A 17,803-nucleotide genomic window follows, 5' to 3' on the forward strand; every position below is an offset into this window, starting at 1 on the left:
CTGAGAATGAAAGTCCTGCTTAATGGAGCGTCAATGTTTGCAAACTTTACACATGTTGCAATGTCTTTTTGGGGCCACTACGGGTGCATTGTGGATTATTTAATGAAATAAAGAACTGCAAGTCCAAGAGTTACATGTACAAATGGCTTCTTTAATTTAGGCGTTTCACATGTGATGGTCCAAGAACTTATGAGACGGATGTACAGGAATTATTTTTTGCCATTTTATTTTTTCCCCCACATTATTGCTTTACAATAAAATGCATCATTTGGATATGTCCAGTATAGCAAGACAATACATTCATATAAGTTATACAGATGTTCTCAGTAATGTTTCATAGTAACTAACTTTACATTAAATATTATATATATATATCTTTTTTCATCATTTAATAATCTTGACAAACAACTCTCACGTCACATTGAGCTCACAGTGCAACAGGTCGCATTCATTCGAGAAAATACATACCGTTCCTCTCAGTGTTCAGTAGTCATAACGTGTACGCGTGTGCCATTTAACGTGTGCGCTTTTGTTCTTTTCGTGTGCGTGTACACACACGGTTCACCGTACAAATCTCGCATTTATGTACAGTTACAACTTATGGCATCTGAATTCTACGGTTGTCGTTCTATTTTTTTGTCTTGTTTTGCGTGTTTGTTTTTAAGAAAAACAAAAACAAAAAAAAAAGTGACTTTAGTAGTACTAGTAGTAGCAGTATAAGTAGTAAAAGGTCCCTATACCCACCCATAGTTCGCCGTCACGATGGTACACGGGAGATTTGGGGAGGGGGATGGAGGGGGGGGGGGCGGGACGAGTAGGGAGGTCCAATGAGGAGCCACGTTACCCGTTGTCATGTAACCACACACGTCTCACGCCACAAGAGGGAGGGGGTCATGACCGCACAGGGGAACACAGATCCCATGCCACCCTCATTGCCTGCTCAGAACCCTGCATCGACACCTGACTCGCTAAAAAACCCAAGACAAATAAATAAACCAAGATCCCCCCCCCCCCCAAGTTAACTCAACATACCGTGTCGCCATCTTGGGGGCAGGGTACCCTGCCAAGAGAATAAACAAAAGTTCCATCGCATATCAAATATATAATGGATGTACACAGAACGCGGTGCTGAATATACTGCCCTTGGAACAGTTACTAAACGATAAAGAATGGCACTCAGAATGTGTGTATCTGTCTGTCTGTCTACGTCAGTCTATGCAAGTGTCTGTGCGTGTCAATGTGTGTGTCTGTCTATGAAAGTCTGTCTTTGTGCGTCTGCATCTGTGTGTCCATCTGTGTGTGTGTGTTTCCATCTTTGTGCATGTGTGTGCGTGTGTCCATCTGTGTGTGTGTGTATCTGTGTGTCTGCGTCTGTGTGTGTGTGCGTGTCGGCAGGAACCCCGCGTGATTGTATCCTTACAAAGAGCAAAAATCTGAGCAATTTGAAAAATCCCAGAAAGTGTAGCAGCTCAGTGTGCCACAGACAAGGGAGAGAACTCCACACACACCACCGCTGAAGGTCTCGCCTCAGCCTGTCAGAAAAGGAAATGGCTGCCACCATTGTCGTGATTCGGTATGCACCGGGCCTCCCGCCACAGGGGGCAGCAGAATGAAAGCAGATCCCAAATCACCTCCCCTACCCCCCCAGCTAACAATAGCCTAAAGTTGGTGGGGAGGGAGGGAGTTTTGACCTCACCCCACCTAAGCAACATTTCAGCGGCCCCCAAAAAAAAAAATCAATAAATAAACTCTTCCCCTGGCGCTGCATGTTGTTGGCCATCCACCCCACCCCTGTGTATGCACCTGTGAGCTCACAAATAAATAAATACTAGACGTCACGCCTCCACAGAATCCCCTCAGAATATGGCAGCCTCACAAAAGGGGAGGGGGGGAGGGGGGAGGAGAGGGGGTTTCTCGGTGGTGGACACCATGTGCACACCATCATAGAGAATCTTTACATTGAGTTTGCATATACAAGAACCTCCCGCCATCGCAGTGGCAGAGGAAAAGACAATGTTCATCGTTTGCCCTCAACACCCCCCCCCCCCCCACGCAGCCCAGACCGGACTGGACTCCACAACAGGCAATTTTGCATTTTGTCTTGATTGCAGTGTAGCCCCATAGCTGCCAATGTTTTGTGTTTTTTTCCGTTTGTCTGTTTCACCACCTCCCACCCATGTGTGCGACGTGGCCTGGGCCACGTCGCACATAAGCTGCGTTTGGCGTCCCAGCATGCACTGCAGACAGAGGAGGGTGTGCTCAGTGTGTCAGGACGTCCCGGTGATCTGTGGGGAGGCGGGAGGCGAAGGTCTGTGTGTAGGACGGGGGGGGGACGGGGAGAGGGGTAGGGTGGGCCAGTGTGAGAAAGAAACACTGTGGGGCCAGTTTTGAGCGTGCTTTTACACAACACATACATACACTCACACACGCTCGCTCACACACACTCAGATTGCTAATTTTGGCCCATACATGCAGTCCCGCGCACCGACACTGAAAACGTACACCGAAAATATGCACTCACAGAAGGAAGCACTAGTTGATTCAGAATGAGAGGACGACTTGTTTATGTTAGATGTTTTTTTAAAGTGCAATATCTACATGTAGTCCAGAAAAATAAATAAATCAAGAGAACGCCATCCCCGGCGCCACCTCCAGGTGCTGTCCAGCTCAGTTTTCCCTGATAACCCACATCGGTGTGGTTGAAACCCCTGCCATGCACGGTTGTGGTGGTGGTGTTGTTGTCGGAGGGAGCATTGAGGTACTCTGCCCTCTGGTGGCGAGACGGTATTATAGAAGACAGTCACGTTATTTAATATATACTTTATACAGCACTCGTCATCGAGCTGCCTCAAAATGTGGGCTTAAATCAACCTGGTAGAAACCCACACACGACTGACGCACTACTTAGCCATCCGAGAGCGGGAATTTAACGTTTCCCATACCGTCTATCCTCCAACCGTTGAGTGTCCATGAGGCAGGGACAGTGGGGATTGGACCAAACACTTTAGAATGAAAAATAAATATATATATATATCTGAGCTATGGAGTAAAGCACCACCAGCTGACCATCCCCACCTCAATGGTGAGGAGAAAAAACGAATTCATCCTTGCCCGCACAAGGGCGAAAGAACATCTCCATGTGCAATTAGTGACAAACAAAATAAATAACTTGTCCTTTCAGACCGCCTCAGCATCTCGTGTTTCACACCAATTTCAAAACTTGGTTTTGAAGAAAAAAAAAACAGACAAAATAATGTTACATGGTTGTGCAGAGTGCTGCTCGTACAGACGGTCCCTGCAGTCTCCTGCGGCCCCGGGGACCAGACACAGAGCGCACTTCAAAGGAATGCCCTCTGGAAACATGGAGAGAGGGAGAGATTGGACGCCACAAAACGCAGATTTAATCTAGATGAGGGGGAAGGGGGGGGGGGGGGGGCTGAGTCGTGGGGTTGGTGGTGGGGGGGGCTGAGGCGTGACAACACACACACACCACCTCTCTTCCCCCCCCCCCCCGGGTCCTTTGATGTCTGCCAGAGCCACACCTTGAGAGGCGAGCTGCCACACAGACATGTGCGTGTGTGCGTGCGTGTTCATGTGTGTGGTCTGTGTATAGCGTTGGTTGGAGGGGTGGGGGGTAGGGGGGACATGGGTCAACCTATAGAGATGTCAGAACGTGGACAGAGTGTGGGTCTCTCCCGGAGGTTGGGGGGGGGGGGGGTCCGTATTAAAGCGGGATTCAGGCCCCTAGCCCCAGAGTCTCATGATGCTTGTGGTGGCGTGTGTATGTGTGTATGTGTGTATATATGTGTGTGTGTGTGTAAATCTACAGCGGGAGACACAGTGGGTGAAACACCTACAAGTCAGAAAGAAGGGCCCCTGAGACAGCAGGTGCCCTGACATCTATATAAAGCCATGCTTGACGACAGGGGGGGGGGGGGGGGGGGGGGGGGGGGGCGGCGGGGGTGCAGCAAGAGCACACAGACTTAACAGGGCAGAGAGGGCGGTTGGGGAGTGGGGAGGGGGAATGCCCGAATAAGGGCGTAAAAAGGGCCAGCGCTGAGTCGAAGGAGCGGCCAATCAGACGAAGGGGGGGGCCACTTCTTTTTTGTTTCTTTTTTTTTTTGCTAACAAACTTGGAGTAAACAAGTTGTAGGTCATAGAAGAGACAAAACGTTAGATTATTTTTTTTCGCAGGCAAGGTTATGCGGTTAGAGTAAGGAGTGGTGTGGTTGGGTCGGGGTGAGGATGAGATAGAGAGGGGAGGGGGACACATCTAGAAGTCTGCGGACAGAATGAGATCCAGTATCACTTTGGGTTTCGGCACAGAAGTGCGCCGTGTGTGTGTAACATGTAATAGGACGAGTGTATGTGTGTGTGTGTGTGTGTGTGTTGGTGTTGAGGGGGGGGGGACGTTTCCCACGCCCTCCCCCCTCCTCTGCTCTTCTACTCCAAGCACATGGGCAGGTTGACGAAGGTGAAGACGTTGTACTCGATCATGATGGAGAAGCAGAGGAAGATGGCGTACAGCACCAGCACGGTGCAGCCCAGCTTGGGGGTCAGCCTCCAGTTGTTCAGGTGGATGCCCAGCACCTGGGTGAGGAGCTCACATCAGTCACGCTACAACCCAAGACAGCTCAGTACTGCGCAGTGTCTCTGGTGACAAACCTGCCGAATGTATTGTGGTGCACCTTGATACGAGGGATGCACTTAGTTCATTGTTGCCAGTCTTAAACCTTTTGGCTATTAAAAATATATACGTTTTATTTAGGCAACTTTGTCAATTCCACTCACTGTGAGACCGACGGAGCCCAGCAGGAGCACCACAGAGTACACCAGCCCCCGGCTGTTGATCATCACCTAGCACACAGGAAGCAGCACACCAATCAGCAAGCAGGGGAAGACACACATAAACCAATCGGCAATTAGCCTGGCCTCATTTAAGAACGGAAAAAAATATGCAATTGAAAAAAGAATTGAAACGTCAGTCACAGATGTTTTACGGTTAATCTAATGCTTGGTTGCACTTCAGAGTGGAGTGTTCTGGCCCCAAGAGTATTGCCACTGGTTCAGCACGACTCCGTTTTCTTTGTTTCTACTGTTGTATCCCACAATGTTTGCCAATTTCCAAAATGTTTATAGAAATAACTAACAAACTAAAGAGCACCGAGATCACAGTCATAGATATGTTAAGAGTAACAGCATGCTTGGAAGTCAAATTTTTCACTGTTTATGCGTCACTGTTTGGCAAGTGACATCAGACCCCCACCCACTTACCTCGGAGCCATAGTCCACGCACATGGTCTGGAGGGCCCAGGGCACTCCAAGACCCACCAGGATGTCAAACACGTTGCTGCCGATGGTGTTGGACACCGCCATGTCACCCAGTCCTGGAACAGACGGATGAGACCACCGTTCCAAGCTTGTAACCAATGTAAGTGTTGAAGACAAATCTAGCACTGAGCCTCTCCTAGGTGCAGCACTACGCTCAGATTTCCGATGTGAAGCTGTGCTCCAAGGTCAAACAATTTCAGCTTTGACCCGGGTTAACGCTGACCTCTTTAAGTGCGGCCAATCAGATGCTAGCTTTTCCAACGTAAAAGAAACATTTAAACCCAACAGCTTTCTTAATAAAAGAGTTAAGAGTAAAATACGCTGCACACCTGTCTGTTGGCTGGCTATATCCTCATGTGTTGAGCGCTTCACTGATGACCATACAGCACACTTTAATGCACCACTATTATACTACTAGTACCAACCTTGGCGCGCCACGATGAGACTGGCAATGCAGTCGGGAACGCTGGTGCCGGCGGCCAGGAAGGTGATGCCCATGATGACGTCGGGGATGCCCAGGGTGAAGCCGATGATGGTGACCTACACATTATGGGATGGAGTCAGTGTTGTCAAAAGTAGTTACAATTTAAGTTATCAATAAACTTGACCTTCCACCGACTGCCAAGAGAAGAACGACTTTGTCGTAACTTTCAATTGAAATTTGTAGTAGACTCGTCTTTAACCAATCAAAATATAAATCTAATCGGATGCAAGAAAAAATATACTGTATATAATTTGATTGTCCATCGGCAGGAAGTGACACTCACACAGGAAGTGATGCGTTTAGACGTCCCAATTAGGCAAATGGCCAATTGGAGTGATTCAGCAGTTTCCCCAACTACTCGTATACACTCACCATCCAGACCATCAGGTAGGAGAAGATGGCGATCCAGACGGTGGAGAGGATGAAGGAGAGCATGAAGAACTTCTCCCAACGAGGTTTGGCGCAGTTTGGGATGGTGAAGAAGAGGATGAGGAGCAGTGGCCAGGAAATCAGCCATTTAGTCTTGCTGCCAATGCCGGCTGCAACGGACATACAGTTCAAGGTCTGTTTGAGTCTTTTTTTCACCCTCACCCCCACATACACATGATTGGACTCAAATAATTGAATGCAGCACACCTGACAACAACGTTAACACAACAGGCTACATGCAACCAGGGCTCCTGGTTGACTAAAAGGTTACTTTTCCCACGCCTTTCAGACTGGAGGTGCCCAGCTCTTCATTAGAATGGATCGGCTGGTACGTCGTTTAACATGACTCATTTAATTTTCCTCATCCATAATTATTGACAGACACAAAGGGTGGCCATGTTGCGAGCAGCCAAGGAGAAGGATCACTAGAGTCACGATACGAGGCCATCAACTCATTTCCAGAAGGCCCCCCAGAGAATTGAAGTTGAAGTCCACACTTGGGGCTGATGAAATGGTGCGTTTTGATCAGAACACATTCTGTAGACTAATGAATCAGTGAATTGGCATGCTAACTTCACATTTCTCCCTCATGCCACACCTTTTGACAATTTCCGTAACCAAAAAGAGCATGGATCAGATCAATGAATAAATGATACCTGGAATATGGAAGGGGGAGATGGTCTCGTTTTCCTTCTCCTCACTGGGCTTGTCCTCGGGGACGTTTCCGTTCTCAATGTCGTTGACCTTTCCGTCAATGACCTGCGTCTCAACGCCGTTGGCAGCTTGGACCAACTTCTGGCGCTTACAAGCATAAAAGCATAAACTCAGTCAAACAAACTCAAGCCAATATCACAGCTGCTAGCCTAACTGCAAAGCAAGCTTTAGCGTGACGCAATAAGGTAACGAAAGGATGACTCAACAATACGCACGCTAGATTTCAATGCACATCAACATGATTCAACTTTTATATGAATGGGATGAAGCATTACAAGTACTCACTTCAAAAAGGGGGATATTATGATATTAACAGTTCACCGGTTACTAAAGAAAACCCATTTGTACCTCTGTGATTATCAGGCGACTGGCCATGCGTAGCCGGGTCTTGGGTCCAAAATGGCTGGTGACCATGATGCGGAGGCCGGCCTCTGGGAAACGATACTTGGGTGGGCTGGCGTTGATGATCTCATCCACCATGACCACTGAACCACGACTGAATTGCGAGGCTTGGCTAGGTTTGACTAGAGAAGCAAAGGGCAAACAAGATGAGCTTGCAGCATACGTTTGGAGAGCATATCAGTTGCCCTTTTGCTAGATACACCATTTCATTTGCACTAAGCAAATTTTCACATGAGCAGCCTCTAGTGGCTGAAGTTGTAGCTACAGTTACGGTGGTCTCCATCTCCAGTCTCTTTTGTGGCAGGTTCGTTACCAGGGAGCCTGGAGAATGACCAAAATTTTAGGCAGGCCAATCACAAGTCAGGGGTGGAGCTTGACTTGTGATAAGGTCTTGACACTGGTTGAAGGGTGGAACGCACAGCTCAATGGACCAATGGCTGGCCTTAACCACAAATTTGAAACTTAAGTGAGGAAGCTTCACGGGAGAATTAAAGGACTACAACATTTTATGCTTGAGTAAATAGCTGCAATTGAAAATTATCATAGTGCCTGTTTAAGTATTTAATTGGTATCTTGGAACCTAAAAGCACTGAACAGTAAAAATGTCTAGGCAAGCCTTAGACATTTTAATAGACATTACATAACGCAAAATGAAGGACTATTGAGAATTTTTTCTCAATAGTCTCAAAAAAATGTAATACTCTGGAGGAGTAAAATTTTAGAATGATTGCTGATTTGCAAATGTTGACCATATAAACATTAGCTGCCCATTAAGGTCCAAACAGGCTTACGTGCAGCAATAAAAGTCCTTAAAAATGATTATTGGACTCATTACGCATGCAAATTACACAATTAAACCATGTTCCATAAATAGCCCCCCATAAGCAAACTTTCTACTGATGAATATAATGAAAACCACTGCTCAGGTCCTCAGCGGGTCCGAGCTGAGGGGAGGTAGCAGTGACACGTTAAAACACTTCAACACATGGAGGAAAAGGCATGCATGCAGGTTTAGTAAGGCTAAGCAGACAGGCGCACCGATAGTATAAAGAAAGGGGAAAACGCTAGAAGCGACCAATAGCCACAGAAGATTTTTAATAAAGCTTTGCAGAAAGCCCTTTTGCCCACAGGTTAGAGAGCTAGGGAAATTTGCAAGGTCAAAATAAATATGGCTGACAGCCGGCCTAAGATAACAGTCATCGAACTTCCTGAAGTTTACTTTTCTTGTCGTTTTCTTTTGTAACCATGTTGCTTATAACAATATTTATTATGAGCTGATAATAACAGAGCCATGGTGACTAAACCTTACCAAGCGTAGTTTTCCACTCAAGACATATTTTCATTTCCCAGAATGACCGGTTTATCAGGGGTGAGGAAGTGGGAGGGGCGAGAGAGAACGGTGAGCAGTGGGGGGGGGGGGCTTGGGGATTCCCCGCCTGTCTGGTTAACCTTACCTGCGGACAGCAAGGACCATGACGGGTCGTCACTACAAACATAGTAACTAGCATTACCGTCCTCCATCTCACTGCTCGCCGCCGCGTTGCCGTTGGCCACGGTCTTCCCCGGCTTGCCGGTGAAGAACTTCTGCATGCTCGAGTTGAACCTGGGATTAAACCGATAAAAAACTGGTAGGACAAGAAGACATTTTGATCTCGGGACAAAGGGCTGGTTGAGGCTGTGAGTGTAGGTCCAGGAGCTTGGTTTCTTTCCACCCAGCTCACACCACCTGACTGCTTGCGAAGCCCCCGTCGAAAATACACCCCTCCTTTGAGAATCACTGGTCTATCAGAGTCTGTCTTCAAACGGTCAAACCCAAGTTTAACCGTTGTCAATCAGCGATTGACACATGAACACATTTGTATTCAGACCAAATTTTAGGGACCAACCCGACCAGTACCGACGGACCCAACACCACACGACTACAAGCAATTCAATGCTTGACGAACTACTGAATGAGCTGCACACGTGCAGACCCTGCGGCGGCGCTCTATAAAAGCCCTGCCGCGCCGCTGCTCAGGGGACACCGGCTCCCGTTGGCGTCTTTGGGCAATCCTCCGATCACACGTCGTGTGCTCCAGTGGTGCAGCCGGAACACGCAACGCAGGCATACCATGCATATTCATAGTCATAATGTGCAAGCTCACATTAACAACGGACATTTAACACATTCTCACAGCAGACCCCACAGCACAGGGCTCTGGGAAAAACACGCGACAGGATTCCACCGTAGGGGAGTGGAGATTTACAGCTGAAATATCACTTCCTGGAGCCGTCTTAGTGTTGTATTGTTTTGTAATGGTGGAGGTAGACCTATTGTCTTTACTGGAATTACTTCCTCCTCGCCAAATGTTAGGAGGGGGAAGTGTGCTCTTTGCCACTGCGGACTGAGCGACAGAGAGAAAGAGAGCGAGAGAGATTAAAACTCTTGGCGTGAGGAGAGAGCAGGCTGCCGCAGTGTGCACCACAGATTACCGGCCGGGTCAACTGACCCCACCACCGCCCCCCCCCCCAGTCGACTGATTCTGCAACATGGGGAGGTTCCTGTGGAGGGGGGGGTGTGTGTGTGTGTGTGTGTGTGTGTGTGTGTGTGTGTGTGTGTGTGTGTGTGTGTGTGTGTGTGTGTGTGTGTGTGTGTGTGTGTGTGTGTGTGTGTGTGTGTGTGTGTGTGTGTGTGTGGCGCATGCAGCACATCATTCTTAGTCAGCCTGCCTGCGTTTTTGAATGGGGTCACATTTATGGAGGAGAAGGCATTTACATAAATAACTCACTTCATGACGACAATGTAGCCGACGTACATAAGCACCAGCACCAGACTCTCCCACCTGAGGGAGAGAGACGGGGAGAGAGAGAGCAAATCACGTTGCATCTCCATTACTCTCTAGAGACTGTGCACTCCAGCAATTTCTTCCAATAAACACCCAATCTTCATATGTATGCTAATGTCGTTATGACCTTCGTTCAAGTCTGTATATTTTGACAATATTAATGGCGACTTTGGTTGAACCTTCTTGGCAAAAAAAATACATTCAGTTTAATTTAGTTTCCATTGCAAACTAAATAAAGTATGAATTTATTCCCGTGCCCTGCCTCTCCTCAATCATTTAAGGGACACCTAAGGGACAACAAAATAATTAAAAATGAATTGTAAGGGAGGACTGTTAAATATTATGCTTTCAGGTAGAAAAAAATAAATAAAAGAAAGGCTGTTGCTTTTGAACATTTCTACTGGAGGTGTTGGCAGTCAATCCAATGCATCGACAAATCAATGGCATTACACTTGTGTTTCCAACATCAAACAGCAACAACCTGGAGAAAGGTAAAGCATTTGGCCCACTCACCACACAATCTTCTCATCGTAGATGAACTGCACGGGGGAAAAGAAGAGTAAAGTAACAGGATTACAAATGTGCATCGTTTGCGTCTGACAATACTAAAGCCCCATCGACGGTTCCCACTCACTGCGATCAGCGCCACCACGGACAGGGTGTAGTAGAAGGAGTCCCTGAAGACCGACCAGCGGGTCAGCATCACCACCTGAATCATTATCCGGGTGTGTGTGTGGGGGGGGGGGGGGAGACGACATTTCAGCAGGGGAAGCGAGCCAAGTGACACTTTGCTCCCCCAACCCTCAGTGACCATCCGCCCACCCCGTCCCCCTCTGTGCCGCCGGCCCCGTGTTCCTCCGTTCCTGGTCGTGGGGGCATGATGGCTGTTTGTAGGGTTGGTTTACTTTCATCTTGTCAGTTACTATGAAGGGTGTTATTATATCAGTTTCCCAGCTACGCCACTGCCATTTGATTTACGTTGTGATTATTATTTGTTGAAATAAAAAATAAATTTTAAATTGCGGTTCACATTTTTGAAGCGAATTTTGTGTACTTCCCTTTCAAACATTATAAAAAAAAAAAAAAGTGTGCTTCAGGGATATGTCGTTTTCAAAGGACAGGGTTATTGTAGGGATTATATTTGTTTTACAGGTTCTTGCATTTCTATTCCTTTTTTAAGGTGTTGTGACTCGACTTCTGTTGCTTTTGCCCTGCAGCTAATTTAAGTTCCCAACCGAACCATGAACCAATTGTATTGATTGCATAACCAAAATAATAAAGGACTGTAAAAGTGCATTTTGAGGACCAGATAAGAGCCTCATCCAGAGGGCAAAGATTGTCATGATTTAAAGTAAACTTCTGGCGGAGAGCGGGAATGCACACTCGGGAGATATTTGCTCATTCAAACGCAGGCACTGCGTCCCGCTCAGACGAATGGAGCAAAAGGAAACTGCAGAAGATGTTGGAGCGTCTGAGTAAAACCAACCGGAGCAGATGGCTTCTCCTCCAGCCAAAACAAAATCTGTGAAACTACACAAAACAAATATCCCCCAAAAACCTGCTGCAAATGAGCCAGCTCTCTATTCTGTATATTAATGAGCAATGCAGTCAAAACAATACTTTGCCCGCACCCCGTCCCCGTCCCCGTCCCCCACACACACACCTGTCCAGCGAAGATCCCACAGACGCCAATGATGCACAGGATGTTGAAGACAGCCGAGCCCACGATGGTCCCCACCCCCACATCGCCGTGGGTGATGAAGACACCTACAAAATGGTGCAAGGCGGAGGGGCGGCCAATCAGAAAGAGCAAACATGAACTGCACAGGAACATCTGTATCTCTCCCTCTGTGTGTGTATCCGTGTGTGCGTATGTTTGTGTGTTTCCTACCGATGACGGAGGCAAACAGCTCTGGTGCGGAGCTGCCAGCTGCCATGAAGGTGGCTCCGGCCACGTCCTCACTCAGGTCCAGTTTCTTGAGGAAGAAACAAAAAGCACCAAAATAAAGGAGGAGGAAATGCCCTCCTGTGAGCCATTCAAGTTGAAGCCCCCAAAACTTTAATGGTTTATTTGCTTCACTGGAGAAAATGTTCGGGGATTCTTTTAGAAACTGTTGACCACAAAGCATTTTCTCCAGCGAAGCAAATAAAACATTAAAGGCAAACTTGAGGGTATACCGGCAAGAAGCCTTGCACATCATTATGTGTGTGTATATATATATATATATATATTAGGGCTGTCAGTTAAACACGTTATTAACGGCGTTAACGCAAACCAATTTTAACGACGTTAATTTTTTTATCGCGCGATTATGGCAAATTCATATTTGAAAAAAAAAAATATATATATATATATATTCTGGGAACCTGCATGTTCAGTTCACTAAACAAAAATGCAGTAGAATTCAGTTGCTCTTCCCACAGACTATAAAATGCAGTTCTAGTGCGCAGTCCTTCTGGAGTGTGTGAATGTGTCAAAATGTGTTTTTTTGGGAGGCAGGCTTCTCAGTTTCTCATGCAGACCAACGCAACACTGAAAGAGTGAAGGATACAATAAATTAATAAATAACAAGACGCATCGGTACCTCGCAGATCTTCTCCAGCGACGTCACAAAGTAGTCGTCGCATATTATAGCCAGGGCCAAGAACATGTAGAGAGCCTGGGGAGACACAAGCACATGAGCAACATTTGAGGGGGAGGGGAGGGTGCATGTACCTGCGTGCAAAAAAGATGCTGAACAACGAATCGACAATTAAGTCGGGTGATGGGTGTGGGAAACGCATAACAGCCAAAAAGTCAAATTCTTCCACTTTGCGAGTTATATTAATTATAGATTGGTTGCGACATCATTAAGCGTCTCAGCGCATGGCTGCCGTTCCCTATGCTGTCCACAGGGGGCAGTGCAAGACTGCAGTCACCAGCAGAACCCTGCAGGCGTTTCTGTTCTGATATTGCAGCCAGATCAGTCTATTAAAAAGTCGTGGCTCAATCGCCACCGGGTGCCTAGCAAGCACCATAGTGAGCGTGTGTGCACCATTTTCGAGAATGCACAAACTTTGCTTTGTGGTGTCATTGACGGATCAGTCAAAAGGAATTTCGTTCTTGCGTTCGCCGACGGAGCTCAGAGTTTGAGAGACAGGAACCCGCCCCGGATGGATGGGAGCCGTTCACGCTGATCATCGCCTCGCAGGGCAAATCTGCATGTCCTCCATCATGGTTTATCTTTCGCGGAGGGCTTCTCGTGCATTAGCCACTGCCAGGGCTGCATGTAGACATCGCATTGTGTTTGCACGCTGCCAGCCAGGGCTATGATTACACCACTTTCCCTGAACGATGTAACATTAATGTGTGTGCGTGCGTGTGAATTATTATCCACTGGGGCCCCGCAGAGGGTAGAGGAGGTCATTCCGCCGCCTTTGGTTAAGACTAGGCGCGAGTGTCTGCGTTCTCCCATTGTTGCGGTCGCTGTTCGGAGTATCGACGGGTTGTTACCTCTCGACCCCTATCTCGGGAGGAAATTTACGACGCTACGCCCCGCACCATCAATCAGATGGCTGCAAACAGTGGTACACCGCCTGCCTGCCTACTTCCCTCCCTCCCTCCCTACTTCCCTCCCTCCCTCCCTCCCTCCCTCCCTCCCTCCCTCCCTCCCTCCCTCCCTCCCTCCCTCCCTCCCTCCCCCCCGCCCCCCCGCCCCCCAGCCTCTCTCCGCTCACCACACAGGGCCGTAACGGCCAGGGCACGGACACAAGGGTTGTGATTGGAGGTATGAAATATCTCTCTGCTTTCACAGTGGTTCACTGATGAAATCTGCAGGTGGCTCCGGGCTTTGAGTTACATCAGCAGACCCAGGGGGTGGTGGGGGGGATGGTTAGAGAGAATAACTAACCAAGTTGCCAAGGAGCAAATCACCAGATTTGTCTTTTTAGAATTACAACATTTTACACAATGTATTTTTGATTAGCCGGCCCATTGCAAATTAGATGTTTCCCCCCCTAAACTAGAAGATAATGCAACGTTTTCTGTTGTGGTTCAACGTGTACATTCCCTTTCTGTGAAAGTTCACAGTATAATGAAAAGCACATCATCATGTACATATATTTACATGGTTTATACGTCTCGATGAAACTGCGACCCAAAGCCGATTGATCCGCGGCGGCGAACACCTCAGTAGACGGCGGTGGAAATTAATCTGGGCTTAATCTGCCCTGTTCCGCACTCCCAACGCCTAGCCTGCGGCGTGTTCCCTTCCCCAGACCCCGATGCACGGCGTCGGAAAAACTGATTACTTTGAAAAGCCACCGCGGCATTACGAACACGCTAAACGGTACGTTGTAAAACACGATTTTGATCGCTGTAAAAAAAAAATAAGGGAACAAAAAGCATTAGGTTACAGTTTAACCGCTCCTCTGGGAGTGTTTTGACAGTTGCTGCGGCTGCAGCCAAGAAACTCAGCCAAAAATAAAAAAAACACGAGGGTAGAGTACACAGCTTACCGCGATGATATGGAGCACAATGGCGCCGCTCCTCAGCTCCTCAAAGGAGAAGAGGTCCTCCGGAAACTCGTGGACCGCTGAGGAGGAGAGAACATGTCACCGTCAGAACACACGCCAGCTGCACCTATGGGCCCTCGGTGCACAAGGCGCGTGTGCGTGTGTGTGCACAAGGCCGCGTGTGTGCGCACGCATGCCACTGCTGGCTTGGGAGGCTGGGATGGTTCTGTCTGGGTGAAGTACTCCCGTCTAGACAGAGCTCTCCCATTGGACACACACACAAAATTATTTTAAAAATGCAAGACGGTTGCCTGCGTCACCGCAATCCCCTGCTCCCAGGGATACCCAGTGCCTGCATACAGCTTCACATGCCAGGATGGGGAGGAACTGAACTGAATCAAAAATGAAATACAATAAAATACTAGCTATGTTGAGATCCACTGTGTCCAAGCGGGCGGGTGGGTGGGCTGAGAGGCGCACAGTTGGCTACTGCAGTCGGCCCCCCAGCTTACACAGTGGGAGAGCGATCCCAGCAGACGCCTCAGATCTCTGGGTCCGCCTTCACCGCCGTGTGTGTGTGTGTGTGTGTGTGTGTGTGTGTGTGTGTGTGTGTGTGTGTGTGTGTGTGTGTGTGTGTGTGTGTGTGTGTGTGTGTGTGTGTGTGTGTGTGTGTGTGTGTGTGTGTGTGTGTGTGTGTGTGTGGGGGGGGGGGTAAACCTGGCAGGCCCCCGCCCGCCCTGCCCTCCCGCCCCCGTCTTCCCATAGCCAGGGTGGAAGACGAGTCAACCCTCCCTCTACCCGTGTCCCCTCCGCCCCCCAGCATCTTACCGCCTCCTGGGAAAACACATGGCCAAGGTCACGGTGACGGCGCGCCGCGGCGCTAACGGATCACCGTGCACACGGCCGCGGGCAGACGCCACGTCACGCCGCTGATTAACGAGCGCCGCCGCGCTCCGCAAGTCTGAGGGCCGGGCGGGGAGCGGTATTCAAATGAGAGCGCTCTCGCACGCACACCGCCCTACTTTGAAGGGTAAAACATTTATAATGTAAAAAGAAAAAAAACAACCCGTGACAATGAGAGAGAACACACACACACACACACACACACACACACACACACACACACACACACACACACACACACACACACACACACACACACACTTCGAAGTCTGGGCCCATATGGATGTGGGGGGGGAATTGGAACAGCTCTCACCTGAGACTGGTGATTGCACCTGTCCCAAGCTCAGCCCTAGTGGCGGGGGATGCGTGCATGACTGATTTGGCACACCTTTGCACACACAGGCACGCCGATTTCGAATACCCATTACCCAGGCTCGGGCCCTGGACCCAACCGGTCGAAAAGCAGACACACACGCACACACATGAGTTTCTAGCATTATGGCATTGCAGCTGTGGAAGAAATGTCCATTATGCAAAAAAATGAAAAACAGGCCAGTGGCCAGGGCTATGGAATGGATATTTCACACCGTGGCCTTGATTTGGATCCAAAAGGGTTTCAAAGCCGCCTCCGGCGTTTGCCATTCTGAAGCCATTTGATGTGTTCTGACTGCTCTCCCTCTGCTGCGAGGTGTCACTTTCACATTCCCTCAGACTTTAAAAAGTTAAATATCAAGCTATGGAAGAAAAATACGATATAAACATAGCCATAAGCAGTTTGCTTCTCATTGACGGTCACAAGGTCACTTGAGGATTGATTAGCCCGTCTAAACTGTCAATCTTGCAGTTGATGTCTGAAATTATTGAAAGTTGAAAAATAGGCCCATGATACAAAAAGGTTTGCGCCATTTTGCTGAATAAAACACACGCACACCCTTCTATTGATTTAGCTCAATGCCGACAGTGGCAATAATTGAACAACAGATATCATCTGCAAAATCAATGCCCCCTGCAAGTGAGGCATTGCCACAGGTGCAAAACCTTCCAGGGTTAAGTCAGAGCCCCCCCTCAACTGATCGGTTGCTGCTGCTGTGATCAGATATTGACAGGCTCATGGAAGGTGCTGTGTGTGTGAGGGAAGGGGGGTGGGATGAAGTGAGGGGGGTGGGTTAAGACCACCTGCTGCAATAGAACGTTTCTTATGGGCATACAGGCGAAACGTTTTGCGCAGGCGGTGGTCTTGACGGGGAGTGAAGGACCCCAGTGGGCGGCATATACCCCGCATGCCTGCCCACTGTGACGCCGAGAGCCCGTTCACCTCAGTGCCGAGCTCTGTGCTCAAGGTCGCCCGCGTGGGAAGTCGGTGGCGCCAAATCAATCATTTAATGCTACCGCCGCCGCCACCACGGCGGCGGATGACCACAGCCGTTCAAAATAGCCATCACCCAGGCTGCTCGCAGGGTGTTGGATGACTGACGGGTGGAGTGAAGCGTGCCTCCCTCCCCCTCGCTCTGGACTGAGCTCCCCCAGAGGTCGGTCCGGATATGACCCAGCTTCGACGGCCGGTATCTGCATGGCGCGGACGGCGCTCGGTGAATACAGACCGGCGAACAGCAGAAACATCGAGTAGCCTCTGAATAAATGATGAGTCCAAAGCAGGCACCAAGAATAGCCTCATCTGAGAGAGGGAGAACAAAAAAAAATGAAAAAAAGCTTGTGGGTGCGAGAGCCACACGCAGCGATCGCTGAAGGTTAACCGCTGTGGGTTGGGATGTATTGAGCTCGACGGTTGAAGTTCATTAAAGACGCCACTATGTATTGCCAAGTGATCAGATCGTAGTAATGGAGCCGGGATTGAAATCCCTGCTGTACTATTTTTCTTTAAAATAAAAAAGAGAAAGAAAACGTATTGTGGGGCTGGGGGGGGGGGGGGGTAGGACCATGTTGTCATGGATTCGCTCAGCCAGCAGGCATCGGTTCAGATTAAAAAAGGATAGTTAAAGTGATGAACAGGATCTAAAATCGTAAAGCAACGAGGATCACAGAGGGACGTATCCAATGGACACTGCACTGTGTTTGTATGTGTTCAGTCACCTCCTTGGCAATGTGAATGCATGTTAATTGGTCAATGGCAGGAGGGAAAATAGACTCCAATCAAATGGGCCTCAAAGAATAGTAAGGAATCGATTGACTGAGAACCCTCAAGTTTGCAGTGGAATTTATT

At 48.5% G+C, this 17,803-nt stretch overlaps 1 protein-coding gene across 2 annotated transcripts in view; it reads right to left on the bottom strand.

The window, feature by feature from the left end:
* Window positions 1–201: 201 nt before the first annotated feature.
* The window catches only part of slc24a4b (solute carrier family 24 member 4b), a 33,239-nt gene continuing 15,637 nt past the window's right edge, over window positions 202–17,803 (bottom strand). The window contains exons 3-17 of one of the 2 annotated variants that reach the window (XM_060041428.1): window positions 14,683–14,759; window positions 12,771–12,845; window positions 12,077–12,161; window positions 11,849–11,952; window positions 10,820–10,894; window positions 10,699–10,724; window positions 10,129–10,182; window positions 8,872–8,963; window positions 7,307–7,482; window positions 6,901–7,039; window positions 6,188–6,354; window positions 5,757–5,871; window positions 5,275–5,387; window positions 4,792–4,857; window positions 202–4,590 (exon numbers count right to left, since the gene is read on the bottom strand). In XM_060041428.1, coding sequence (XP_059897411.1) covers window positions 4,444–4,590; window positions 4,792–4,857; window positions 5,275–5,387; window positions 5,757–5,871; window positions 6,188–6,354; window positions 6,901–7,039; window positions 7,307–7,482; window positions 8,872–8,963; window positions 10,129–10,182; window positions 10,699–10,724; window positions 10,820–10,894; window positions 11,849–11,952; window positions 12,077–12,161; window positions 12,771–12,845; window positions 14,683–14,759 — 1,511 coding nt within the window. In that variant the 3' untranslated portion in view covers window positions 202–4,443. Of the gene's footprint in view, window positions 4,591–4,791; window positions 4,858–5,274; window positions 5,388–5,756; window positions 5,872–6,187; window positions 6,355–6,900; window positions 7,046–7,306; window positions 7,483–8,871; window positions 8,964–10,128; window positions 10,183–10,698; window positions 10,725–10,819; window positions 10,895–11,848; window positions 11,953–12,076; window positions 12,162–12,770; window positions 12,846–14,682; window positions 14,760–17,803 lie in introns of both variants that reach the window. The other variant, XM_060041427.1, reaches the window with a different exon arrangement.

The sequence above is a fragment of the Gadus macrocephalus genome, chromosome 21 (assembly GCF_031168955.1).
Source record: "Gadus macrocephalus chromosome 21, ASM3116895v1".
Taxonomy (NCBI): domain Eukaryota; kingdom Metazoa; phylum Chordata; class Actinopteri; order Gadiformes; family Gadidae; genus Gadus; species Gadus macrocephalus.